Source organism: Orcinus orca, chromosome 18, assembly GCF_937001465.1.
Source record: "Orcinus orca chromosome 18, mOrcOrc1.1, whole genome shotgun sequence".
NCBI classification, from domain to species: domain Eukaryota; kingdom Metazoa; phylum Chordata; class Mammalia; order Artiodactyla; family Delphinidae; genus Orcinus; species Orcinus orca.
Window position 1 is genome coordinate 77,181,620 of NC_064576.1, and position 27,502 is coordinate 77,209,121.

A 27,502-nucleotide genomic window follows, 5' to 3' on the forward strand; every position below is an offset into this window, starting at 1 on the left:
AGATGGAAATTATTTTTTCACTTACCCCTTTAGGCATGCCATATACTGTTTTTATTATATTTACTTTCTGGCCACACCACACACCCAGGCCACGGCAGTAAAAGTGCTGGATCCTAATCACTAGACCACTAGGGAACTCGTGCTATATACTGTTTTTAAAAGCCTTTGTAAGACTGCTTCATAAAATTATTTTCAGTGAATTCAAGTTCTTTTTTTTTTTTTGGCCACACCACGCGGCATGTCGGATCTTAGTTCCCCGACCAGCCCTCCTGCATCGGAAGTGCAGAGCCTTAACGCTGGACCACCAGGGAAGTCCCAAATTCAAGTTCTTATTGTTAATTATTATTTATTTATTTTTTTGCGTTCTCTCTTAGTATTAGATTTGTGTGTATGTTTTGGAATTGTAGTTTAATTCTAAATTTATGAGTTTCTGGGGTTTTTTCTTCTTCACTCTCCATATTTATAGCTACATGGCTTCTGTAAACTGTGTCTAATGGTTTCACAGCTACCTCTAGTTGCCCTTATTCTTCCCCAGCCCTCAGCTCGGAACGGGAACTTAAAATGGCATTTTGGAGTTCCTGGGTGGCGGTGACAGTGGGGACTCTGCAGATGCAGTCCTCAGGGCAGCTGCACACTTCCGGGACGGAGAGCTGCCCTATGTCCCCCAGGCTCTGTTGAACGCCACGGTCCTGAAGGAAGAAGCTGTCCCACAAGGCGGTATGGGGGAGCCGCCTTGGCTGGGACATGATTTGTCCCCTTTACATGAACTAGAACACCTGGCTTAGGGCCTGGCAAACAGGCGTTGTCCATCTGCTTTCGTCACGAAAGAGAAGAACGCGGTACGCGGAGGTGAACGTCCACGCCCTGGGCAGGGATGAGTGCCTGCCCTTCCTGTGCTCCCTCCGCGGCAAGGTCCATCCCAGAGGCCAAGGTCACGGACTCACTCAACAGGGTCATCTGTCTCCCTTGAATCTGCAAGCAGCGAAACTTGAAGGTTCTTTAATGATTACAGGCGTTAATGACTACAGCCGTTGTTTAGATTCGCCAGGTATAAACAAATTCTGGAAATTTCAGTAGTTTTTGCCGAGCACGGAGAGGGTTGTTACCCGTTCACAACTCAACCTTAAATTTGGGTTTCAAATCAAACTGACACACTACACGGCTTCCATCCTAAATCACACGCACCTACGATTTCCATCTCCGAAAACGGAGGGCTTCCGCCCGAAACACGAGCAAATTATTGCAAAGGGCGGGGGTCCCAAAGGAGACGCACATGGGGCCCCTGAGGCCACAGCTCGGGTGGGCGCGGTCGCCCCGCGGGGAGCCTCCCCCCGGGAGCCTCAGTCAGCCAGAGCCGCGCCACGCCCTCGCCGGCCGCCAGGAGGCGCTGCGCACTGCGCCTGCACGCTCCCTCCGCTCACTTCCGCCGCCCGCTACCCCGCCCCTTCCGCCGCCCGCCCAGCAGGCCACGCCCATTCATGCCCCGCCCCCACGGCACGGAGACCCCCGCCCCCGGCGGCGTTGGAAGCGGACGCAATGCGACGGGGGCGGGGCCGGGCGCGGGCGCGACGCGGGTCGGGGAGGGGACGGGGCGGAGGCGGGGGCGGGGCGCCGAGCCGCGGGGAGTGCCCGAGTAGACGCTGCTGCTGCTGCCGCCGCCGCCGCCGCCGCCGCCGCCGCCGCCGTCTCCGCCGCCGGGGGTCTGGCGTGCTCCGCCACCCCGGGCAGCTGGGTGCCGAGGCCGCCGGCGGAACATGGCGCCCTGCACGTTCTGGCGCTGCTGCCAGCGCACCGTGGGCTGGGTGCCAGTGCTCTTCATCACCTTCGTGGTCGTGTGGTCCTACTACGCGTACGTGGTGGAGCTGTGCGTGTGTGAGTACCGGGCGGGGCGGGGTGAGGCCCCTCGGCGCGGCCTCCGGCGCCGGGCAGGCGCGCTCGGTGGGCAGGGCGCTCCCCCGCGCTCGCGTGTGTACGCCCGAGCCCGGCCGCGGGGCCCGGTTCAGCCCGTGTGTTTCGGGTCGGCGTCCAACCTCTTAGACACAATGTGCTTCTGAGGCGAGGGAGCGGCGGCCGCCGGGCCCGGCCTCTGTGTCCCGGCTGTTTGCGGAGTTGACGTTCCCTCCGCCTGGGTTCCGAGGGCGTTCTCCTCGGCCCTGGGCCCTGAGCGCGGGCGGAGGGTCGCCGCGGAGCGCCCACGCCGGGGCCGTGGTCCAGCCGCCGCTCCCCGGACCCGCCGGCCTCCTCCGCGTCGCTCGGCGTGTCTGCCGCTCGTGTCGGTCCGTGCTGTCGGTAAACCCGGTGCCTTGGTCCCCCAGAATGATCTCGTCTGGGTCTACGCCGAGTCTGCAGTTTTCTGAAGGGCCCAGCAGTGTATACCTTAAGCGGAGAAAAGGCACAGGAGGTAGATGCTAATTGTCTGAATGGGAAGAAGTGGCACCACCCACTCTACTTGTAAGGGCAGAATCGGGACCCTTGGGTCAGGGCCCTGCGCTGGTACAGCTCGCGAATAAGTACTTGGTTAAAACCGAGTTCTGCACGTGAAAGAGACTGCTTTGGCTCAGAAGTTTTGAGGGTAGGTTTTTAAATGAAAATATCCACGTTTGAGAAAGTTATTTTGTACCTATAAAACATTTAATTTTCAGGGAAACTATCCCTGCAAGTAGATCCAGAATAAATTAGTTGTGGAATACGTTTCCAAATAATAATGGAGTTCATCTGTTGCATGGGATTGTTTAGTTTCATCCTTTTGGATACCAAAATGTTTGCCGAAAATGTTTGCATCAATTAAAATTGACCAGATTTAGGTATTTCTTAAAGCTACTTCCAGAAAGTGATCATGATCATGGGACCCTCAACAGCTTGGTGATGATACTTTACCTTCTTTTTTTGACCGCACCCCTCTGGCTTGCGGGATCTTAGTTCCTCCACCAGGGATGGAAGCCGTGCCCTCTGAAGTGGAAGCCCGGAGTCCTAACCACTGGACTGCCAGGGAAGTCCCATACCTATTTACTCTGAAGTGGGAATAAGATTTATTCCACTAATCTTATTTCTAGCAGAGATTATTCCCTCCCTCTTCTAATTCCATAGTGGTTTTAAAGTAAAGGTTCTGAAGCTTTACTTGAAAATGTGCGTTTATGTTGAAACTGCACATTTAACCTGTAGATGGTTATCATACATATCAAAAGGTGACATCAAACACGAAGGGAGGGACTTTCCTGGCGGTCCAGTGGTTAAGACTTCGCCTTCCAATACAGGGGGTGCGAGTTCCATCCCTGGTCGGGGAGCTGGGATTGAGATCCCACATGCCTTGCAGCCAAAAAACCGAAACAGAAGCAATATTGTAACAAATTCAATAAACACCTTAAAAATGGTCCACATCAGGGCTTCCCTGGTGGCGCAGTGGTTAGGAATCTGGCTGCCAATGCAGGAGACACAGGTTCGAGCCCTGGTCCAAGAAGATCCCACATGTTGCGGAGCAGCTAAGCCCGTGCACCACAACTACTGAGCCTGTGCTCTAGAGCCCGCGAGCCACAACTACTGAGCCCACGTGCCACAACTACTGAAGCCTGTGCGCCTAGAGCCCGTGCTCTGCAACAGGAGAAGCCACCACAATGAGAAGCCCGTGCATCGCAACGAAGAGTAACCCCGCTCGCCACAACTAGAGAAAGCCTGTGCGCAGCAACGAAGACCCAACGCAGCCAAAAATAAATAAATTTATTTTAAAAAAAAATGGTCCACATCAAAAAAAAAATTCTTAAAAAAAAAAGAAAACATGAAGGGAAAGGAACGTGCATGTGCTAGTAGGGGGGAACATTCCATCGTTCTTCCCTTTACCCCTTTCATGCCTCTGAGCATAGGTGTCTCTACAGATGAAGGGAACGAGACTGGTCCTTTGGTCGGTCACACAGCTGTTGAGTGGCTACAGGGGTATGACCCACATCTTTCCACTCTGCATATAACTTTTCGTGAGCCAAGAGGGTCACTGGAACTGTAATTGTTCTGTCCACGATGGGGAATTGGGGCAGAGCTAAGTGGTTGCCCTCTTAGGAGATCAGTTAGGCTTTAGGCCCATCATTTAGAGATCACACCCCCAGGATTTCATTAAGTTAAAACATTCTGCAACAGTTAAGGCCCAAATGCTTGGCAGAATTTTGAAATACTCAGTGGTGACAGGTCTTACATAGGGACTGCGTTTACTGTTTCTAAGTTATCAGACTTTAACTAGGGAGCGTTTGGGAGCTGTGCAGTGTCACTGGCCTACATGGTGGAGCGTAAAAGCTCATTCACTCTCACATTAAAACTGTCCTTTTTTTTTTTCTGCGGTACGCGGGCCTCTCCCGTTGCGGAGCACAGGCTCCGGACGCGCAGGCTCAGCGGCCATGGCTCACGGGCCCAGCCACTCCGCGGCATGTGGGATCTTCCCGGACCGGGGCACGAACCCGTGTCCCCTGCATCGGCAGGCGGACTTTCAACCACTGCGCCACCAGGGAAGCCCTAAAACTGTCCTTTATGCTACTTATGTATAATTTATTTTTGTATAAGCACAGACCATCCTACTGAGATACATCAATGTATAACTTTATAGGAGCTTTAAACTGAGTGAAGTGTGAGTTTTATTTAAAGTGCTGTTTCAATAATTTTTACAGAATTTTCTCCGTTTCTGGTGTTCTTTATCAAATTAGATGGGAGAGAATGATAATTGTATCTTTAGATATGTTAATTTATTTAATTCTCATAATAAAAAAAGTTAAGTGATTTGTGCAGGGTCATACAACTAGTAAATGGCATAACCAGAATTGGAACTCAGGTGGTTTGGCTCCAGGGTCCATGCTTTTATATTTAACTACTGTGCAAGAGTAGTGGACTTGATTATCCAGATCTGGACACTCAGGGTAGATTTCAGTCTTATCTATAATTATTTATATAAGGTAATTTTTTCCTGAAAGGTAGTAGCTGAAGATTCCTAAATATCTCAGATGGTAAAAATGCATGGCCCACCGTAGGACATTTGAAAAAATAAATTGTTTATGAGAGGCCCTTGTTCCAGCCTAGCCTCTATAACTTCTTAATTCTGTAATTCCATACACATACACACATATATGCACATACACATAGAAATATATATAATCAGCAACTCCTATTACTGGTAGGAGTAATATTGAGGATAAAGTTGAGTAAGAAGTAATGCATCTGAGATGGCCATCTCACGGGGTGAAAAGCGGAGAAGTAACGATGGAGTAATTAGTAATATTGGTCCTTGATTTTATTTTTTTATTTTATTTTTATTTTTTAAAATTTTATTTATTTATTTATTTTTGGCTGTGTTGCGTCTTCATCGCTGCTCACGGGCTTTCTCTAATTGTGGCGACAAGGGGCTACTCTTCGTTGCAGTGCGCAGGCTTCTCATTGTGGTGGCTTTTCTTGTTGCGGAGCACGGGCTCCAGGCACACGGGCTTCAGTAGTTGCAGCACGCACACTCAGTAGTTGTGGCTCGTGGGCTCAGTAGTTGTGGCTTGCGGGCTCTAGAGCACAGGCTCAGTAGTTGTGGCACATGGGCTTAGTTGCTCCGCAGCATGTGGGATCTTCCCGGACCAGGGCTCGAACCCGTGTCCCCTGCATTGGCAGGCGGATTTTCAACCACTGTGCCACCAGGGAAGCCCCCTTGATTTTAAATTAAACTGAAATCCTTCATTTTTTTCCTCAAGGCTAATATTCAGACATATGAGTTTAGTTATGGGTGGATTGACCAACTTTTCCAGCTTGGTCAAGCTGGTTATTGTTGGGGAAAGTGCTAGTACAGTTTCCTAGGATTTTATCAGGTCGTTGGGAGCTGTTAGTAGTAGATGTGTACCTCTTATTTGGCATTTAGATGATCTGAGACCTTAAAGAGATCTTAGAGATGATCTAATTCAATCCCTTTATTTTACTTCTGAGAAAACTATTACTTGGAAGATCTGTATGGTTTGTCCAAGGATGGGTATGCCTTTTATCTTTTTTCAGAGGATATGTAGGATAGAACGGTAACCTCTGAATATATGTATCTAATAATTCCTATGTTTCCTGCATAGTTTCTTCAGATTTAGAAAGAGACAAGATAAATAGCTTAAACATCAACATTGAGCACACTGTCTTGACACAGTTGACTCCAGTGTATTTTATTGATTTCAAAAGAACCAGCTTTTGATTTCATTTATTTTTCTCTATTGTTTTTCTGTTTTCTATTTCACTGATTTCTTGTCTTATATTATTTCCCTTTCCCTTTTACTTTGGGATTAACTTGCTCTTTCTCTAGTTTCTCAATATGCAAATTGAACTAATTGATTTGAGCCCTTTTTTAAGTGTTTACTCCTACATATCTACCCCAAATACTGCTTTATTCACATCCCATGAATGTTGATGTATTGTATTTTCATTTAAATTCAGTTAAAATTATTTTCTAATTTCATTTTTCATTTCACCTTTGACCCACAGGTTATTTTATAAGTATGCTATGTAGTTTGCAGTTACTTGGGGATTTTTCAGATCTCTTTTTGTTACTGATTTCAAATGTAATTCTGTGTGGTCAGAATTACTTGTCCTTTAAGAATTATGACTTGTCCTTTAAAATATATTCAGGCTTGTTTTATGGCCCAGAATGTGGTCTGTCTTTGAAGCGTCCCATGTGCATTTGAGAAAAATGTATTCTGTATTCAGCAGTGTATTTTGTTGTTTGTTGTTGGGTATTCTGTTATGTCATAATGCTCCATAAATGTCAGTTAAGGCAGGTTGGTTGATAGTGTTTGAATCTTCTGTGTTCTTGCTGACTTTCTATTTGTTTTATCAATTAATTACTCAGAGAGGTATAACAATAATTGGATTTGTCTCTTTCTCCTAGTAGTTCTCTCAGCTTTTGCTTCATGTATTTTGCAGCTCCGTAATTAGGTACATAAAATGTTTAGGATTGTTGTGTCCTCTTCATGAATTGACCCTTTATCATTATGAAGTGACTTTCTTATCCCTGGTGATATTGTTTGCTTTGAAATCTACTTTAGCAGATATTAACATGTCCACTAATCTTTCTTTTGATTAGTATTAGCATGGTATGTCCTTTTACTTTCCCCTGTTTAATTTTTATATTTAAAATGCATTTCTTGTAAGCAGCATATAGTTGGGTCTTGCTTTTTTAATCCAGTCTGAAAATATCTGCCCTTTCTTTTCTTGTTTTAAATTGAGCTTTAATTGACATATAACATTCATTTCAGGTGTCCAGCATAATGAGTCAATACATGCATGTATTGCAAAATGATCACCACAAGATGAGTTAGCATCCATCACCACACATAGTTACAAAGTTCTTTCCTTGTGATGCAAACTTTTAAAATTTACTCTCTCAGCAACTCTCAAATACAGCGATATCACCGTGCTGTACCACCTCTGCCTTTTAATTGGCCTGTTTTGACCATTTGCATTTAACTTGATTGTTGATATGGGTAACTTTAAGTCTTATCATTTGCTTTTTAAAAAATCTGTCCTGTCTGTTCTTTTTTCCCTTTTCCTCCTTGTCCTGCCTTCTTTTGAATTAATCAATTTTCAAAAGATTTTAAATGATTTTGTATGATTCTGTTTTCTCTCTTTTGTTGGCTTATTAGCTGTAACTCTTACTTTAGTCATTGCTTGAAGGTTTATAGCATACATGTTTAATTTATCATACTCCACCTTCCATTGATATACCGGTTCACGCACAGTACCCTGTAAAAGCGTTCTTCCATTTCTTCCCTCGTAGCCTTTGTGCTGTTAGCATTTTATATGCTATGAAACTAACACTGTATTGCTGTTACTTTGTTTAGACAGTTTATTATCTTTTAAAAATATTTAAATAAGTAAACAAATCTTATATGTTTACCTATGTAGTTATCATTTCTGGTATACTTCATTCTTTTTTATAAATCTATATTTCCAACTGGTGTCATTTTCTTCTGCCTGAGGGCTTTCTTTAACATTTATTGTAATGCAGGTCAGTTGGTGATAAGTTATTTCTGCTTGTGTATGTCTGTAAAAGTTTTTATTTTGCCTTTTTTTCAAAAAGCAACTTTATCGAGGTATAATTTACATACCATAAAATTTATTTATTTGTAGTGATTTTTAGAAAACTTAACCAAGTTACGCAGTCATTACGACCATCCATTTTTAGAACATTTTTTATCACCCCAGTCAGATCCCTTGTGACCATTTGTGGTTAATTCCTGTTCCCATCCCCAGTCGCAGGCAGCACTAATCAACGCTCTGTCTCTGCATGCCTTTTCTGGACATCTCATATAAATGAAGTCAAACAGTAAGTGGTCTTTTGTGCCTGGTGTCTTTCACATGTTTTGGAGGTTCATCTGTATTGTAGCATATATCAGTATTTCTCCCTTTATTCTCTACTTCACATTCTAATTTGTATTTTTCTGTTTCTAAAATGCAGTTTTATTTAAGAATATATTTCTAGTAAGCCTCCACAGGTTACTTGTGCATTGAATTAGAATATAAATAAAAACCATACACTTTATTACGTTTAAGTATTTTAAAAATCCTGCTTTTAAGATTTATAGTATGGTTGGGTCCTGTTCATCTTTGTATCCACTAGAGAATCTAGTTACTAGTAGACTTTCAATAAATACGTGTTGAATCAAATGGAATCATACTCCTATAAACTCACTTGAATCATTTTTGAATATGTTGAACAAACATCCACAATAACAATTAAATTATAATTACCAACATATATGTCAACATTCTTTGGGGTTAAAGGCTACATGATATTGTTTATTGGTTCTGCAGTCTCTGTTTTGGATTTTGAAACAATGATTCTTTGAAATTATGATGATACTGTTTTGAAAAAATCTGGCTCCCTAAATCTCATCCTCAACAGGGGACATAATTATAGGAATGAGACGAATTAGAGTGTTTTTTAAAATGTTTTAATTTTGTTATTTCATATCTGTTTTTAGAGCTGGAGTGTAATACTTTTCTATATAACTTGCCTTTTGAAAGCTATTGTTAAAAAAAAAAAGAAAGCTATAGTGTTCTGCAAACTTCATTATTTGCATTCTTCATTATCCTGGCCTTTTTCTTTTCTTTTTTTGAAGAACAATTTTTTTTTCCTTATGACTGCTAGTGATTTAATCTGGTAGCATTTTCTGTTGATACTAGAAAGCAGGTTGGTCTGAGAGAACTCTGTAGATAATACCCCAAAAAACCCAAGCCCAAACGAACAAAAAGAGCTTTTATATTTTCTTCCATATAAACTGAACCTTCTTTGGGCCTTTAGTGCTTTCTTATAAGTCCAGGAAGATGGAAGAGGTGCTGGACAACTTAGAAACCAGGTTAGACTATTTGGAAGAACAACATTATGCCCTAGTCACATGGATAAAACTTTTTTTCTCTGCTGGTCACTTCCACTTTGTGGCAAAGAAGACGTCACATGCTAAACTCCAGCTTCTAATGTCTGTTTACTTGACATCTCTGCTCATATATCTTAGAGGCATCTCAGACTTATTGTCCAAAACAAAGCTCCTTTGAGTTTTTTTCTCTCTGCTGAACTGCGCCTCCTATCTTAGCTCAGTAAATGGCAGTTTCATCCTTTTAGTTCCCTGGTTGAAAAGTCATTTTACATCCCGTTAACCAGCAAATCCTGTCATTAAGTGTACCAAAATCCAGTTGCTTCTCACCACCACCATTGCAGCTATATTTCTTCAAGCCACCATGATCTCTGTCGTGTGTAGTAGGTTGAAAAACGTGGCCACAATAATTTCTACTTCCTCCCAAGAGGTGGAGTCTGTTTACGCACCCAGTGAACCTGGGCTGGCTTTGTACTTTTTTGACTAATAGAACGTGGTGGGGGTGATGTGTGAGATCTGGAGCCTAGGCTCAAAACAGCATGCATCTTTCATGTTAACTCTTCTGGAACGTTCTGGTCACCGTTCAGGCTGGACCACATGGAGAGAGAGGCCAAGGCAAGATGAGTTAAGCACCAAAGTGCCTGAGGTGTGGATGAGCTCCTGCCCCAGTCTAGCTGCCTGTTGACTGCAGCTATAGTAGAAAAACAGCCCAGCAGATCACAGCCTGAACTGCTGATCCACGCGATCGTAGGAAATAATAAATGGTGGTTGTTTAAAGTCACTAAGGTTGGGGGATTTCCCTGGTGGTCCAGTGGTTAAGATTCCACACTTGTACTGCAGGGGGTGCAGGTTCAACCCCTGGTTGGGGAGCTACGATCCTGCATGATGTGCTGTGCGGCCAGAGAAGAAATGATAATAAAGTCACTAAGTTTGAGCTGGTTTGTTATGCCACATTATCACTTTATTTTTATTTTTTTATTTTTTTTTGCGGTACGCGGGCCTCTCACTGCTGTGGCCTCTCCCATTGCGGAGCACAGGCTCCGGACGTGCAGGCTCAGCGGCCATGGCTCACGGGCCCAGCCGCTCCGCGGCATGTGGGATCTTCCCGGACCGGGGCACGAACCCGTGTCCCCTGCATCGGCAGGCGGACTCTCAACCACTGTGCCACCAGGGAAGCCCATATCACTTATTTTATTGTAGCACCCTTATGTCTTGTCTCTTCCTCCTCACTTCACCCCGATCTTCCCACCTGTACCCTATCTTCCACAAAGCAGCCAGAATGATCCCTTTAAAACTAACACCAGATTTGTCACTCTAGTGAAAACCTTGGCTGGCCTCCTCTCTTGTTCAGTGGAGCTCTTAACATCCTTACTGTGGCCTCTTCCCCTCATTACGTCTCTGACGTCATTTCCTTTCCACTCTTTTAGTTGTTCTGCCACGCTGGCCTCCCTGCTGTACCTTTTTACTTGTTGAATGATCTTAATAACTCATTTAGCCTCTCTGAATTTGTCCCTATGGTATAAAACGGGGTAATGCCTGTCTTACAGAATCACGTAAGGTTCTTAGCAGGGTAAGCTTTCAAATGTTACTGGGGGTGGGGAGAGATGTAAATAGCCTCGAGCATACTTTTTCTTGCCTTCCCTTTTTCGGCAGGAAGTGTTTTTTTTAATTCTTAGCGTTGTGTTCCCCCCATGCCCACACACAGTCTTAAGTGAGTGAAGGAGCACATTCTCACACTTTTTAAAAAACTGGCTGCATTTGAAGATCCTGTTGTAAAAGTGGGTTCCTGTTTTGCTATGAGCTTGTGATAGTGTCAGTAGTGTGCATGTGGGAGAACTGTTGTCAAAGGGGGGAGCTCGCCACACCATCATCACGTGGGACTTTAAGAAGATTAGTACCTGCTGCTATTCCTGGGAGCAGATAAGCTACACAGATTTACATACTGCTGAGACATGCGACACATCTTCTTGAGCAGATGGGCACCTACACTTAAGTAACTGAAATAGTCACAAATAATGGGGATTATGGTTTCATGAAGAAGTGATTTCTCTAAGACAGAGATCCGTAAGTCTTGATGATAAGGATTTCTTTTAATTGTTTTTAAAACATCTCTCTTCTCTCTGTTCTTTCACTCTTCCCGGTGCTGCGTTATACTCACTAACGTGAACTGTGGCCCACCCAGCTGGACTCATAGGAGGGACAGTGATTATTAACATACTGACTGAACATGAGCTTATTAAATGTGAAGTCCTCAGGGAAGCCTTTTAAACTACTTGCACGGAAAGGATGTCATCAGCACCTGAAGGAAATAATACCAGCACACCAAAATGTTAACAGTGGTGTCAGCGTTAAGAAAGGAGGTGTGGCGTCGTGGCTGCGGCACACATCACGTACACACATGCCCTGGCCTCCTGACGGTGCGCTCTTCCCCCACCCTCCAAAAAGCCAGCGTGAATCTTTTAAAGTCGAAGTCAAGATCCTTAGTCCTCTGCATGCTCCAGTGGCTTCCTCCTTTGCTCTTAATGAAATCCAGAGCTCTTTCCGGAGCCTGTGAGGCCCTTAGTGCCTTGGCCCGCCCCTGCTTCTGACTCATCTCTTCCTTCACTCATTCTGCTTCAGCCAGCCAGCCCTCCTTACGTCTCAGGCCTTGCGTGGTCCCACCTGAGAACCTTTGTACTTACTCTTCCTTCTGCCTGGCATGCTTTCCTCCCGGATTTCCACAAGCCTAGCTCTCACTTCATCTAGATTTCTGTTGAGCTATTCCCCCATCAAAGAGGCTTTCCTGACTACCCTATATAAAATAAGTACTTCCTCTTTCACTTTCTCCTTACCCTGCTTTGTGGTTCCTCATAGCACTTATTAATTCTTGACGTGTAGTTGTTTGCGTTTCTCTCCTGATAAGTGTGTTCACTGCTTTATTTCCAGAACCTAAAACAGGTCCTGTGTAATGTGTACTCAATAGATTCATTGAATGAGTGAATTGATTGTGTTTCTGCCACTTCCCGTCCTAGTACAAGAGGGAGAATTGGAATGTATTCACAGAGTAGATAACCCACAATTTCAAATACAGATACTCTCCTGACCTTAAAAACATCCCTATGCTTATTTCAACCTAAATAAAATGTGAATTTTGTTTAAGAAAAAAAAATGTCTATGTTATTTTAGTAATGTAACAAACATGGACTGTTTAGTGTTCCAGGTACTGTATTTGACACTGTGAATTCAAAAATGTATAAATGCACATTGTCAGATTCATTTGGACTTTATATAATGGTCTCTATCGTTATTTTCACAGTGCTAATTTGCACATTACACATTTTAAGAAGCCCTGCTGTAACTAAGTATGTAAATTTGTTTAATCCAGTAGTTTTCTAAATTCTTTTTTGCCGTAGAATTCTTTTTCATGAAACATCTATTTAAATCCTTTTAGACTAAGACAGTTGTTGACCTTTGGGAACAAAGCTCCATTAGTGGTGTTGGGGGTGGTAAGCGATCAGAACTGAAGGGACTTGTGCCCCTGAAGGAAATGGTGTTAGCAGTGGATGTAAAGGGTAATAACTAATTCCTTCTACTTTTGTTACTTGATTCATCATATTAATACATTTAGGAAGAAAAATCATGATTTCTATAGATGCCAAAACGATATTTGAAAAATCCAACATCCATACCCGAATAAAAACATAATAAAATACGAGTAAACGGATACCTTTCAAACAAAATTGCACACACACAAAATACTTAATTTCCACTAAAACCAGCAGTAAATACGTATCACTGTGTCCATTGCTATGTATTGAATAACATTGTATTGACAAAACCAGTTACCACATTCAATCGAGAGAATAATTAGAAGCATAAGATACTGGAAAGGAAGAGGGAAAGCTATTTCTACATGCAGATGACGTGATAGTATATGTTGAAAAGCCAAGAGAGTCAATAACAACAGAACACCTAAACAAAAGGAATTGAGTAAAATGGCAGGATATAGAATTAGCAAACAAAACCCAATACTTTCTATACGTACACAATAAATAAAATAATGAATAATTGAAAATATGGTAGAAGTCAAGTCTCCATTTCCAATAACATCAAAAAGATAAAATACTTAAGAAACTCAAGAAAAATGCCAGGTCTATAGGAGGAAAGCATTTCTGAAAAACATAGAAGTAGACTTGAACAAATGGGAAGACGTTACGTATTTCATGTTCATGAATAGAATAACTCGGCATTACGAAGACTTCGTCTCCCCAATTTAATGCATAAATTCAGTCCCAGTAAATGGTTTTTTGTTTTGTTTTTTCTGGCACTAGACAAGTTGATCCTAAAGGTCACGTGGAAAAATAAACAAGAAAGAGCAACCAAGAAATCTCTGAAAGAATGATAAAGAGTGCAAAACATCACCACCTGATTTTAAACCACAAATCGCTATAATTGAAACTGTGAGAGCAGGGGGTGTAAATAAGAACTCTTGTCTACTTTTTGTTCAGTTTTGCTATGAACCTAAAACTGCTCTAAAAAATAAAATCTGTTATAAAAATTGTGTACCAGTTGTATGGTATGATGTGTGGACAGACATATTGGCCAATGGAATAGAATAGAATGTCCAGAAATAGACAGTAAATATAGAAATTTAGAATAAAGAGGAGAGGAGAAGGTAGGACAACTGGATAGATATTTGATAAGAGATAAAATTGGGTCCATATCTCACACTGCATTCCAAGATAAACTACAAATGGATAAAATACTTTTTTTCTTATATTTTACACTTTTTATTTTAAAATAATTTTAGACTTGTGAAAAATAGTACAAAGAATTTTCATATATCCTTCACCCAGATTCCCTAAAGGTTATCATTTGCTACATGCTTTATCATTTATTCATTCTGTCTTTGAAATATTTGAGAGTAAGTTGCAGACCTTATGTCCCTTTACCTGTAAATACATCAGTGTTTGTTCTAAAAACAAGAGTGTCTTAGTCTGTTCAGGTTCTTTAACAGAATACCATAGACTTATGTTGGTGGCTTATTTATAAACAGTAGAAATTTATTTCTCACTTAGGGAGACTGGAAGTCTAAGATCAAGGTGCCAGCAGGTGTCTGGTGAGGGCTCACTTCTTGGTTCATAGATGGCCATCTTTTCACTGTATTGTCACATGATGGAAGGAGTGAGGGATCTCTTTCTTATTAGGGCACTAATCCCATTCATGAGAGCCTCACTCTTATGATGTAATCACTTCCCAAAGGCCCCACCTTCAAATACTATCACACTGGGCCTTAGGATTTAACATGAATTTTGGGGGAACACAAACATTCAGTCTATAGCAGAGAACATTCTCTTATATAATCAGAGTACAGATATCAAGATCAGGAAATTAGCATGATAAAATGCTACTCTCTAATCTGTAAGCCTTACTGGGACTTCTCCAGTTGTCCCACTAAACCGTTGTTCTGCTCCACAAGCCGGGCCGGGCTCACACATTGCAGTTAGCTGTCAGGTCTCTCTAGTGTCCTTTGATCTGGAAGAGCTCCTCAGTCTTGTTTTGTGTTTCATGACTGTGACATTTTTGAAGAGTACAGGCTTCTTGTGTAGAATGTCCCTCAAATTAGGCATGTCTGATGTTTCCTCATGTATACATTTTATAGCATGAATACCACAAAAGTAATGCTGTGTCATTGATTGTACTGTCTTGGGAACTGTTTACTTTGGTCACCACATAAGCTGGTATCAGCCAAGTTTCTCCATTCTGTAAAGGTACAGTTTTCCTTGTAATTAATACGTATTCTGGCAGACCAGACAACCCACACATATCCCTCTTTGAGGAAGGACTTGCTCAGTTGTGGCACGTGCAGTCAGCAGACAGCTTCCAGCAGTCAGCTCAGTTTGTTCAGTGTGACTCAGCTCACGCAAGGTCACACCCTTCCTGGGCGGTGGCATCCAGTGCTGAGTGAGAAGGGGTGGACTTCTTCAGAGCTCCCTGCCTGTGGCCAAAGCTTGGATAGGCCTGAACTATAGTGAGACGTCTACCTCTGCCCAATCCTGCTTCCCCCACTTCCTTTCACACGTGTTGATCCCTAGTGAGTATCTTGCACCCCAAACTCTGTCTCAGCACCCGATTCCAGAGAACCCAACCTGAGACAAGTATCTTTGTGGGAAAATCTGTTCATGATTACTTGCGCTTACTCTTTTTTAGCATCTGTTGAGGACTCTTGCTTGAAACAATTACTGTGCTGGTTGCCAAATGGTGATTTTTTAAATTCTATGATTTCTTCTACATTTAATAATTAGAATTAAACTGAAAGGAAGAGCTTTCCCTCCTCCCCATTTATTTATTTATTCATTCATTTACATCGTCCTGCTCTCATGGATTCTTATTTTATGGATTATAACATATCATTTATTTTTTATAAACTTATTATTTATTTATTTATTTTTGGCTGCGTTGGGTCTTTGTTGCTGCACGCGGGCTTTCTCTAGTTACAGCGAGCGGGGGCTACTCTTCATTGCAGTGCGCGGGCTTCTCATTGCGGTGGCTTCTCTTGTTGAGGAGCACGGGCTCTACGTGTGCGGGCTTCAGTAGTTGTGACACACGGGCTCAGTAGCTGTGGCTCACGGGCTCTAGAGCGCAAGCTCAGTAGTTGTGGCACACAGGCTTAGTTGCTCCGCGGAGTATGGGATCTTCCCAGACCAGGGCTCGAACCCATGTCCCCTGCATTGGCAGGCCAATTCTTAACCACTGCACCACCAGGGAAATCCCTGTATCGTTTATTTTGTTGCTCAAATTGTCCCAGATTTAGCCAGTAGGAACCCTTTCAGTTTGGTTTCTGTGTCCTTTTGACATGTCACCATCATTTTTCTTTCCTTATCTTCAGGTGCCAGGAGATTTTTTTTAGGCTTATCTGATACTTTTCCTACCCCTGGAATCTGCCATTTCAAAATGGACCAAATCTGAATATAAAAAATAAGAACCTTCCAATACTAGGAGAAAACGTGGCTGGACGATCTTACAACCAGGGAGTGAGGAAAGCCTGATTTAAAAAAAAAAAAAAAAATGGATGTGACGTAGACAGTTCATAGGGGAAAAAAAACAAAAATGGCTTATAAACATATGAGAAGATTCTTACCCTAATTTATTTAATGCAAAGTAAAATTACCCTGTAGTATCAAAAGTCTGAAAATATTTTACTGTAGAGAAATAAGCAGCCTCATGCATTGCTTGTAGGAGTATCAAAATGGTACAACCCCTATAGTTGAGTTTGGGGAAAGCAGACAGATTTACTTTCAGTCCAGTAATCCCACTGTTCGAAATCTGCACTGAAGATAAACTTCCACAAGTAAACAACACATGCATAGGGTTATTCATTGCTGCACTGTTTGTAACAGCAGAAGATTGGAGACAACCCAGATGGCTATCACTAGAGGCCTGGTTGTATAACTGGAACACCCACACAGTGGAATACCATGCAGTGCTTTAACAAGGAAACAGTAGTTGTCTCTGTGTACTAATGTGTAGTGATTTCTAGGGTGTAAGTGAAAAAAGCAAAGGTGTAGGCCAAAATGTATAAAGGAGGAGATTAGAAATACATACCTGCTGCTTTTGCTAAAAGAAATAGTGGAAGGGTAAAACACACACTAATAAAAATGATTACCTGGGGTGAGGGGGTGAGGAGTGAAAGCCAGGCCTCCCTGAGTACCTCTTTTACATAGTTTTAACGTTGAGACATTTATATTTGTTACATATCCAAAATAAAAATAAAACAAAGAGGGGTAAACGCAAACTGTAAAATTTGAAATCATGAAACGAACTTAATTTTATGAAGTTGGTACTATAACTACACAGAGGAAAGAATTATTTCAAGTGAGTTTTGGAAGTAACACAGGACTCCTTAGTTGGATGTAGTTTAAAGCCAGAACAGAATAAAACAAAAAAACTGCAAAGAAATCTTAAACTAATATGTAGTTTTTAAACTGTTTTATGTATATTTTAGTTTAAACTGAATAAATAAGTAAATTACTTAGGAACTAAGATTTTCATTGTGAAAGTGAAGAGATACAAATATAATGCCAAGAAATTAAGGAAAAAACTCTATTTGTTCTATTTGAATTGTTCAATTTGAATTGGAAATATCAGTGTGAATATAAATATAAATGTATAATGCTCCTTCTGTAACCCGAAGGGCCTAAAAGCAATGAAACTCCAGTAGCTGTGAGTACCCTGAGAATTCAGAGCTTGGTTTCTAAATATCATTAAAAGGAGCCAGTGACCCTTGAAGAAGTGGCTAATGTCAGGTCCAGGGGAGGAAAATATAAAATGAGCCTAGGACATCTTGTGCTGTGCAAGGAAGTGCTCAGAGACTAATGGGATGATCGAGATGCTACAGGAGTCAGCTGGAAGAGGCATTAGCCAAGTGAGACAATTTGAACATAAAAATGAGTGTACTTGATGACACATCGAGTAAATAAAATCCGTAAGTTTCTGTATTGATACTCAAGAAGAGAAAAACTAAATTTATTTGCTAACAATGGAGGTGAATTTTTTAAATTAATTAATCTATTTATTTATTTGGCTGCGTTGGGTCTTTGTTGCTGCACGTGGGCTTTCTCTAGTTGCGGTAAGCTGGGGCTACTCTTCATTGCAGAACACGGGCTTCTCATTGCGGTGGCTTCTCTTGTTGCGGAGCATGGGCTGTAGGCGCAGGCTTCAGTAGTTGTGGCACACGGGCTCAGTGGTTGTGGCTCGCAAGCTCTGGAGCACAGGCTCAGTAGTTGTGGTGCACGGGCTTAGTTGCTCTGTGGCATGTGGGATCTTTCCAGACCAGGGCCCGAACCCGTGTCCCCAGCATTGGCAGGTGGACCCTTAACCACTACACCACCAGGGATGTGCTGGAGATAAATATTATACCAAAATCTTAATCTGAAAACGGGTAATTAAAGGGAAATAATTATATTTTTGTACTGCCTTTTTAGAATGACTCTAGTTCATCTCCAGTGAGGGAAAGCTCTTTACAGAAGAATGCCAGCTTAAAACTATGGAAATAAATAATAGAGGGCTTGGGCTTCCCTGGTGGCACAGTGGTTGAGAGTCCGCCTGCAGATGCAGGGGACACGGGTTCGTGCCCCGGTCCGGGAAGATCCCACATGCCGCAGAGCGGCTGGGCCCGTGAGCCATGGCCGCTGAGCCTGCGCGTCCGGAGCCTATGCTCCGCAATGGGAGAGGCCACAACAGTGAGAGGCCCACGTACCGCAAAAATAAAATAAAATAAAAAAATAATAGAGGGCTTTTAATGGTGATTTTCTAATTCTATGAAATAATAGATTCAGGCAAGGCATATCAGTGGATGCTAAAACCGTTAGGGGAAGAAAATATTCACATACCCTTAACGTTTTACTCCACAAAAGATTTCGTAAAAAAAAAAAAAAAAAGATTTCGTGATTGTCCAAGTCAAAAATGGACCTTTACAAAGGAGACATTTGGTGGTCACTACCTTACCAAATGGCCAAACGTAGCATCACTGGTAGTGACAAACTTAAATAATGTGTCTCCTGAGTATCTCCTTAAATACTGTACAGTACCCAGATGAGTATTCTTGTCCATCCTCTTCCCCCTGCTCCCTCAAATTATACTCAAGCCATTAGACTTTAAATGGAATGGTAGTAGTAGGAGGAGGTTGGGGTAGATGAAGAAGTCAAGGACACCAAAAAGAAACAAGTTCAGAATGTAGCACATTTCACAAGACATCTGGCCTCCTCTCTTCAAAAAGTCACTGTCAGGCTTCCCTGGTGGCGCAGTGGTTGAGAATCTGCCTGCTAATGCAGGGGACACAGGTTCGAGCCCTGGTCTGGGAAGATCCCAGATGCCGCAGAGCACCTAGGCCCGTGAGCCACAACTACTGAGCCTGCGCGTCTGGAGCCTGTGCTCCGCAACGAGAGGCCGCAACAGTGAGAGGCCCGCGCACCGCAATGAAGAGTGGCCCCCGCTTGCCACAACTAGAGAAAGCCCTTGCACAGAAATGAAGACCCAACACAGCCAAAAATAAAAATAAATAAATTAAAAGAAGGCTCAACGTTAAAAAAAAAAAAAAAAAGTCCGTGTCTTTTGGGATTCTGGGAAGATGATGGTAACGGTTTATTATTTTTGAGTCTCCCCCAAATCACTGCATATAAACAGAACAACTTGAATTGTATCTACAACAAAACCGGTTTGCTAGAGAATGAGGATGTGCTTTAGACAACCCAAATGACTACAGAGACAGCAACTTAAACTATGATATGAACATTAAATATGTACGTATGTTCTTATAGACCTAAGTGAGGAGGGTTATAAGGAAGAGAAAAATATAATTTGTAATGGTTATTTGCTCTAACAAAGTATATACGGTACAGCTATTAGAGAATGTAGAGCATATATGCAACAAGTTATTTAAACCTTTCAGTAATCATATTACTGGCAGTATTAATGGTCTCATTGATTGAAATAATATCAGGCATCTTATCTGGCCACAATACTATGAGACTAGAAATCAACTACAAGAAAAAAACTGCAAAAACACAAGCAAGTGGAGGCTAGAAAATATGCTACTAAACAACCAATGGATCACTGAGAAAAGCAAAAAAAATATGGAGACAAATGAAAACAACACAGCGATCCAAAATCTATGGGATGCAGCAACAGCAGTTGTAGTGGGAAGTTTATAGTGATAAAAGCCTACCTCAGGAAATAAGAAAAATCTCAAATAAGCAACTTAACCTTACGAGAAAGGATGAGAAAAACAAGAACAAAACCCAAAGTTAGTAGAAGGAAAGAAGTAAAAAATCAGAGCAGAAATAAATGAATTAGTGACTTAAGAAAATAGAACAGATGAATGAAACAAAGAGCTGGTTCTTTGAAAATATTTTTAAAAATTGATAAACCTTTAGCCAGACTCATAAGAAAAAAAGAGAGGGCCTGAATCAATAAAATCAGAAATTAAAAAGAAGTTAAAACTGACACCACAGAAATACAAGAGATCATGGCAGATTATTACGAACAGCAATATGCCAATAAAGTGGATAACCTAGAAGAAGTAGACAGATTACTAGAAGTGTACAATCTCCCAAGGCTGAACCAAGAAGAAATGGAAAATATGAACAGGACAATTACCAGTAACGAAATTGAATCAGTAATAAAAGAAATCCCCAACAAACAAACGTCCATGACCAGATGGCCTCACAGGTGAATTCTACCAAATTTGAGAAGACTTAATACCTATCCTTCTCAAACTATTCTAAAAAACTGCAGAGGATGGAGTGCTTCTGAACTCATTCTGTGAGGCCAGTATCACCGATACCAAAACCAGACAAAGATATCACAAAAAAGGAAAATCACAGGCCAGTATCGCTGACGGACATAGATGCAAAAATCCTCAACAAAATGTTAGCGAGTCAAATTCACAGTATATTAAAAGGATCATTTACCATGATCAAGTGGGATTTATTCCAGGGGTGCAAGGATAGATCAGTATCCACAAATCAATCAGTGTGATACATGATATTAACAAATTGAAGAATAAAAACCATATGATCATCTCAACAGATGCAGAAAAAACTTTTGACAAAATTCAACATCCATTTATGATAAAAACTCTCCAGAAAGTGGGTATAGAGGGAACATACCTCAACGTAATAAAGGCCATAGATGATAATCCCACAGCTAATGTACACAACAATGAAAAGCTGAAATCATTCCTCTAAGGTCAGGAACAAGACAAGAATGACACTCTCACCATTTTTATTAAACATAGTATAGGAAGTTCTAGCCACAGCAGTCAGAGGAGAAAAAGAAATAAAAGGCACCCAAATAGGAAAGTAAGAGTAAAACTGTCACTGTTTTCAGACTACATGGTACTATACATAGAAAATCCTAAAGACCCCAGCAAAAAAACTACTAAAGCTCATCAATTTTGGTAAAGTTGCAGGATACAAAACAAATATCAGAAATCTGTTGCATTTCTGTATAGTAACAACAAACTAACAGAAACAGAAATGAAGGAAACTTGCATTTACCATTGCATCAAAAAAAAAAAAAAAACACACCTAGGAATAAACCTACCTAAGAAGATAAAACATCTGTACTTAGAAAACTATGAGATACTGATGAAAGCAATTGAAGATGGCAAACAGATGGAAAGATGTATTATTTTCATGGATTGAAAGAAATAATATTGTTAAAATGACCATACTACCCAGGCAATCTACGGATTCAATGCAATCTCTATCAAAATACCAGGAGCATTTTTCATAGGACTAGAACAAATAAGTTTAAAATTTGTGTGGAGACACAAAAGACCCCAAATAGCCAAAACAATCTTGAGAAAGAACAGAGCTGGAGGAATTACGCTCCTTGACTTCAGACTATACTACAAAGCTACAGTAATCAAAACTATGGTACTGGCACAAAAACAGACACATAGATCAACAGAACAGGATAGAGAGCCCAGAAATAAACCCACTCACTGATTGTTAATTAACCTATGACAGAGGGGGAAAGAATATATAATGGGGAAAAGACAGTCTCTTCAAAAGTGGTGCTGAAAAAACTGGAGAGCTACATGTGAAAGAATGAAATTAAAACATTCCATGTACAAAGATAAACTCAAAATGGATGAAAGACCTAAATGTAAGACCTCAAACCATAAAACTCCTGGAAGAAAACATAGGCAGAACACTCTTTGACATAAATTGTGTCAGTATTGTTTTGGATCTGTCTCCTAAGGCAAAGAAAATAAAAGCAAACATAAACAAACGGGACCTAATTAGGGGACTTTCCTGGCGATCCAGTGGTTAAGACTCTGCACTTCCACTGCAGTGGGCGCAGGTTAGATCCCTGGTCAGGGAACTAAGATCCTGCATGCTGCGAGGTATGGCCAAAAAAAAGGAAGGAGGGGGACTAATTAAACTTCCAAGCTTTTGGACAGCAATGGAAACCATCGATAAAATGAAGAGACAAGCTACTGCATGGTAGGAAATATTTACAAATGATATGACCAATAACGGGTTAATATCCAAAATATATAAATAGCTCATACAACTCAACATCAAAAAAAACCTGATTAAAAAATGGGCAGAAGACCTGAATAGACAATTTTCCAAAGAATATACAGATGGCCAACAGGCACATGAAAAGATTCTCAACATTGCTAATCATTAGAGAAATGCAAATCAAAACCACAGTGAGATATCACCTCGCACTTGTCAGAATGTCTATTATCAAAAAGACCACAAATGACAAATGTCGGCAAGGATGTGGAGAAAAGGGAGCCCCTGTACACTGTTTGTGGGAATGGAAATTGGTGCAGACACTGTGGAAAACAGTATGGAGGGTCCTCAAAAATTAAAAATAGAATTACCATATGATCCAGCAGTTCTACTCCTGGGTATATATTCTAAGAAAATGAAAACACTAATTTGGAAAGATACATGCACCCCAGTGTTCATAGCAGTATTACTTAAAATAGCCAAGATATGGAAGCAACTTAAGTGTCCATCAACAGATGAATGGATAAAGAAAATGCGGTATATATATTACCATGGAATACCACTTCATCATGAAAAATAATGAAATTTTGCCATTTGCAACGACATGGATGGAACTAGAAGATATTACACTTAGTGAAATAAGTCAGAGGAAGATACTATATGTTATCCCTTATATGGGGAATCTAAAAAAAACTAGTCAGCATAACAACAAAGAAACAGACTCACAGATATAGGAGAAAAAACTAGAGGTTACCAGTGGGGAGAGGGAAGGGAGGAGGGGTAACAACTGATGGAGGATTAAGAGGTACAAATGACTATGTATAAAATAAATAAGCTACAAGGATATATTGTACAGCACAGGGAATATAGCCAATGTTTTATAGTAACTATAAATGGAGTATAATCTTTAAAAATTGTGAATCACTATGTTGTACACCTGAAACATATAATATTGTAAATGAACTATACCTCAATTTTTAAAATGCTGATTTATGATTGCATCAAGAAATTAAATAAAAGGGATAAATCTAACAAAATATGTGCAGGGTTTGTGTATTGATCAGGTAAAATCTAAAGTGGAGAGAGACGCTGGGATCATGGAATGGAGACGATACTCTAAGGATATCAGTTCTTTCTAAAGTGATCTGTAGAGCCAATGCAATACCAGCCAAAAATCCCAGCAGGCTTTTTTTTTGTTGGTTTTTTTTTTGTTTTTTTTTTTTGCAGTATGCGGGCCCTCTCACCGTTGTGGCCTCTCCCGTTGCGTAGCACAGGCTCCGGACGCGCAGGCTCAGCGGCCATGGCTCACGGGCCCAGCCACTCTGCGGCATGTGGGATATTCCCGGACCGGGGCACGAACCCATGTCCCCTGCCTCGGCAGGCGGACTCTCAACCACTACGCCACCAGGGAAGCCTGGCTTTTTTTTTTAATCAAAGATGAGCTTAAAATTTATATGGAAATGCAAAGGACCTAAAATAGCCCAAACACTTTAGAAAAAGAAGCTGGAGGAGTCATACTGTCTGATTTCAGGATTTTCTAAAGCTGCTTGGAATCAAGTCAGGGTGGTGTTAGAGTAGGAGTGGACTATATAGATCAGTGGGGCAGAGTAGAGACTTCAGAAATAAACCCTTACAAATATAGCTGATTAATTTTCATGAGACAATCCAAGGTAACTCAGTAGAGAAAGTATAGTTTTGTTGGCTAACGATATTGGAACTGTTGTCCATCTCTAGGCAAAAAAATTAACCTCAGTCCTCACTTCATACCATATTTTTTTAAGATCAGCATTTAAAATCTATTGCAGACCTAAATGTAAAACCTCTAAACCTTATAGAAGTGAACATATGAGAAAGTCTGTGTGACCTTCGGTTGGCAAAGATGTAGAGGAGACCCATCTTTAGAACTGGAAATTTTAGAACTGAAAAATACGATAGCCAAATTAAAAAACTCATAAAAGTCTACTCAGTAGCAGAATGGAGAGGGCAGAGGAAAGAATCGGTGAACTTAAAGATGGAATAAAAATTAACCCAGTGTGAACAACAGAAGAAATTAAACTGAGAAATAAAAATGAATAGATCATCAGGGACTTGTGAAACTATTAAAAAAAAAAAATCTAAACTATGTGTCATCAGAGTTCCAGAAGGAGAGAAGAACGAGAGTGTGGCTGAAAAAGTACTTGAAGGAATAGTAGCTTAAATTTTTGCAAGTGTGACAAAAGACATAAACCTACAGGTTCTAGAAGCTGAGTGAATACTAAACAAGATAAAGAAATCCATGCCAAGACACATCATAACCAAACTTGTGAAAACTAAAGACAGATAAAATCTTGAAAACAGTGACAGAAGTTTACCTTACCTATGGGGGGAAGTTAGAACAACAGCAGGTTTTTCATCAGAAGCTGTGGAGGCCAAAAGGAAGTGCTGTGGCATTTTTCAAGCGTGAAATGAAAAGAACTGTCCGCCCAGAACCCTGTACCCAGCAAATAGTCCTCCCTCGAGGTTGAACGCTGGCAGTTACAGATTGTCAGCACATCCTTACATTATAAGTATGCAAAGCAAAAACAGGGTGAAGGCAGTAATACGGCTTTCTCCTCACATGCTTTTCACTTGTCAAGGAAGAAAAAGGTTTTTCCACCATAACTTTTCCTTTTCCAAAGATGTATCCATTAGCCAAAACTGTATCACATGGCCACAGTAGATGCAAAGGATGGTGGTAAAGTGAGAGTATCTGGGATTTTCAATCTCAATTAGTGGGGAGTAGGTGAGAAAAGGGGGCAGTTAAGTGGAGGAGAGCATGTGGCCAGCTCTCAGGTTCACAGAGAAACTTAGATTAATTTAGATTAATATTATCTGCAAATGAGATTATACATGGTCACTGACATGACTGAAAAAAGGACATTCATTATACCTTTACAAGGCACATGTAACCATTAGTATGTGTAATGTTTTTTATAGTTCTGACTTTATCATCAAAAGAATTTTTAAAACTATATTGGGATCCTCAGAAAACGGAATATCCCTCTGTGAGGCCAGAGGCTCTGCAGACGGCCCAGTGTTGGTTGTCCCTAACTGTCCTTTGTCTGTGTAGTCGGAGGGGCAGCTAACAGATCCTGAGGGCTGGCTCCACTCCACCCTGTGCCAGGCGTTGGTGACTCAGTCGTGTCCCTTCCTCCAAGAAAAATCTGGAAGGAACTACAGATTAGAAACTAGTAGTTACATACCAGTGCCAGGAGTGTTATGATAAGGGAATTGTATAGATTTATTTACCCCACTCCTGTGGTCAGGAAGGCCCTCTTGACGAAGTAGTTCTGGTCATTCTTGGTTTGTCTAGCTTTGTTTTTGGTATGGAACAATTTTGTTGCTTCCTGTAGTTGCGTGCTGTCTTAGTGGGAAGTTGGAAGAGGCAGCCACCAGAAACTGTTAGCCAGATGCAGTTTAAATCAGAACTCTGCTCTGACAAGTGTGATCACACAGTATGTTATCAACTTTTGATCTGTACTAATACGATTACTAAAAATGGTATCTTCTTGTAGTTTTACTTTGGATTTCTGTTATGAATGAGGTTGACCATCTTTTTTATGTTTGAGATGTTTGTATTTCCTTTTCTGTGAAAAAGTGGGTTGTTTAAAAACAACTCTTATTGATTTGTAGGTACTCTTTAAACAGAGAAATTAGTTTTTAGTCCATAGTAAGGATTGTGAATATTTTTTCCTAGTTTCTTGTTGTCTTGTAGTGATTTTTTTCGAGCGTTTATTTTTACTTTTATGCAGTCAAATATATCAGTATTTTCCTGTGGCTTCAGTGTTCTGTGTCATACTCTGAAATACCTACTTAGCTCCAAAAGTGTATATATTTTAAATTTCCCTTGTTTCATGTAGTACACGTATGATTTTGTTTTTATTTTTTGCATTTAAATCTTTGATACATTTGGGATTTATCCTGACCTGTGTTGTGAATCTCAATGGTATCTTTTTTCCACATGGCCACCCGTTTATTCTGATGCTATTTATTGGCTCTATCCACACTGATTTGAAATCCCATGTTTATCATATAGCGAATTCTTATATGCATTTGGTTCCATTTGGGAGCGTTCTGTTCTGTTCCAGTGATGTATTTATTCATGAGCCGGTACAAGTGTTTTAATAGTTGCGGCGTTTGTAGTATTTTTAGAATACTGTGCTCTAGGATTTGACTTGACTAGTGCTACTTCATTATTCATCTCTTTCAAAATTTTCCTACTTCATCGTGTAAGTTTATTTTTCCACAAATGAACTTTGGAATCTGACTGCTTAAAAAATAAAAGTATTTTTATTGAGATGACACTAAATTTATAAGAATAACCTCAGGAGAATTGTCATTTTAATGATGACCCTTCTATGTAAGAATATAAGCCTTTCCACCTGTTCAGATTTTTATTAGTGTCCCTCAGAAACATCAAAACGTTTCTTTTTGTATAGATCTTGCTCAGTTCTTACATTTATTCCTAGGAACATTATTTTCTTAGGTGGCTTTGTAAATAGAACTTTCTTTTATTATAACTTCTACATAGTGATTACGTGTATGTTGGGAAACTACTGATTTCTGTATATCAGTTTTTGTACACTATCACCTCTTATAATAGTTTTTCAGTTGGTTTTCTTTGACTATAAAAGAATGTAGTCATATAATCTACAAGTAGTGATACGTATGTCTTCTTTTCAATTTCTATACAATTAACTTATTTCTCTTTTATAATTGTGTGGCTACTGTAGTGCTTCCCAATCATTTCATATCATGGCAGGTAATGAAGATTATATTTTTAGTAGTGTACACTAGCATAAAGGGGAAATGCTTTGTGAGGCCAGAGGGGACCAGCCCAGGGTTTAACTACCCCAGACCATACCTGAATGACCTAAGATGGGCTGGAAAAAACCCTATGCCTCTCTGAAACAATATTTAAAAAAAAAAAAAAAAAGAAAGTAATGATCATGAACCTTCTTGTTATGTTCCTGACTTTAGTGGGAATACTTCTATTGTGTTTTCTCATTAAATTATGTTGGTTTGGGGATTGAGATAGATATATTTTAGTTTGTTAAGGAAGTATCCAGATACTCCTGGATACTTTAGTCAAAAATGAGATTTTAGTCAAAAATG

At 40.7% G+C, this 27,502-nt stretch overlaps 1 protein-coding gene across 12 annotated transcripts in view; it reads left to right on the top strand.

Annotated features, from left to right (window-relative positions):
* The first annotated feature begins 1,637 nt into the window (after positions 1 to 1,637).
* The window catches only part of ZDHHC20 (zinc finger DHHC-type palmitoyltransferase 20), a 72,990-nt gene continuing 47,125 nt past the window's right edge, over positions 1,638 to 27,502 (top strand). For 5 of the 12 annotated variants that reach the window (XR_007473208.1, XR_007473210.1, XM_049701322.1 and 2 more), the window contains exon 1: positions 1,639 to 1,872. Coding sequence is in view for 9 of the 12 variants with exons in the window: in XM_049701322.1 (XP_049557279.1) it covers positions 1,755 to 1,872 (118 nt within the window). In the remaining 3 variants the exon portion in view is untranslated. Of the gene's footprint in view, positions 1,873 to 27,502 lie in introns of all 12 variants that reach the window. The other 7 variants (XR_007473209.1, XM_049701324.1, XM_004281791.4 and 4 more) reach the window with 5 other exon arrangements.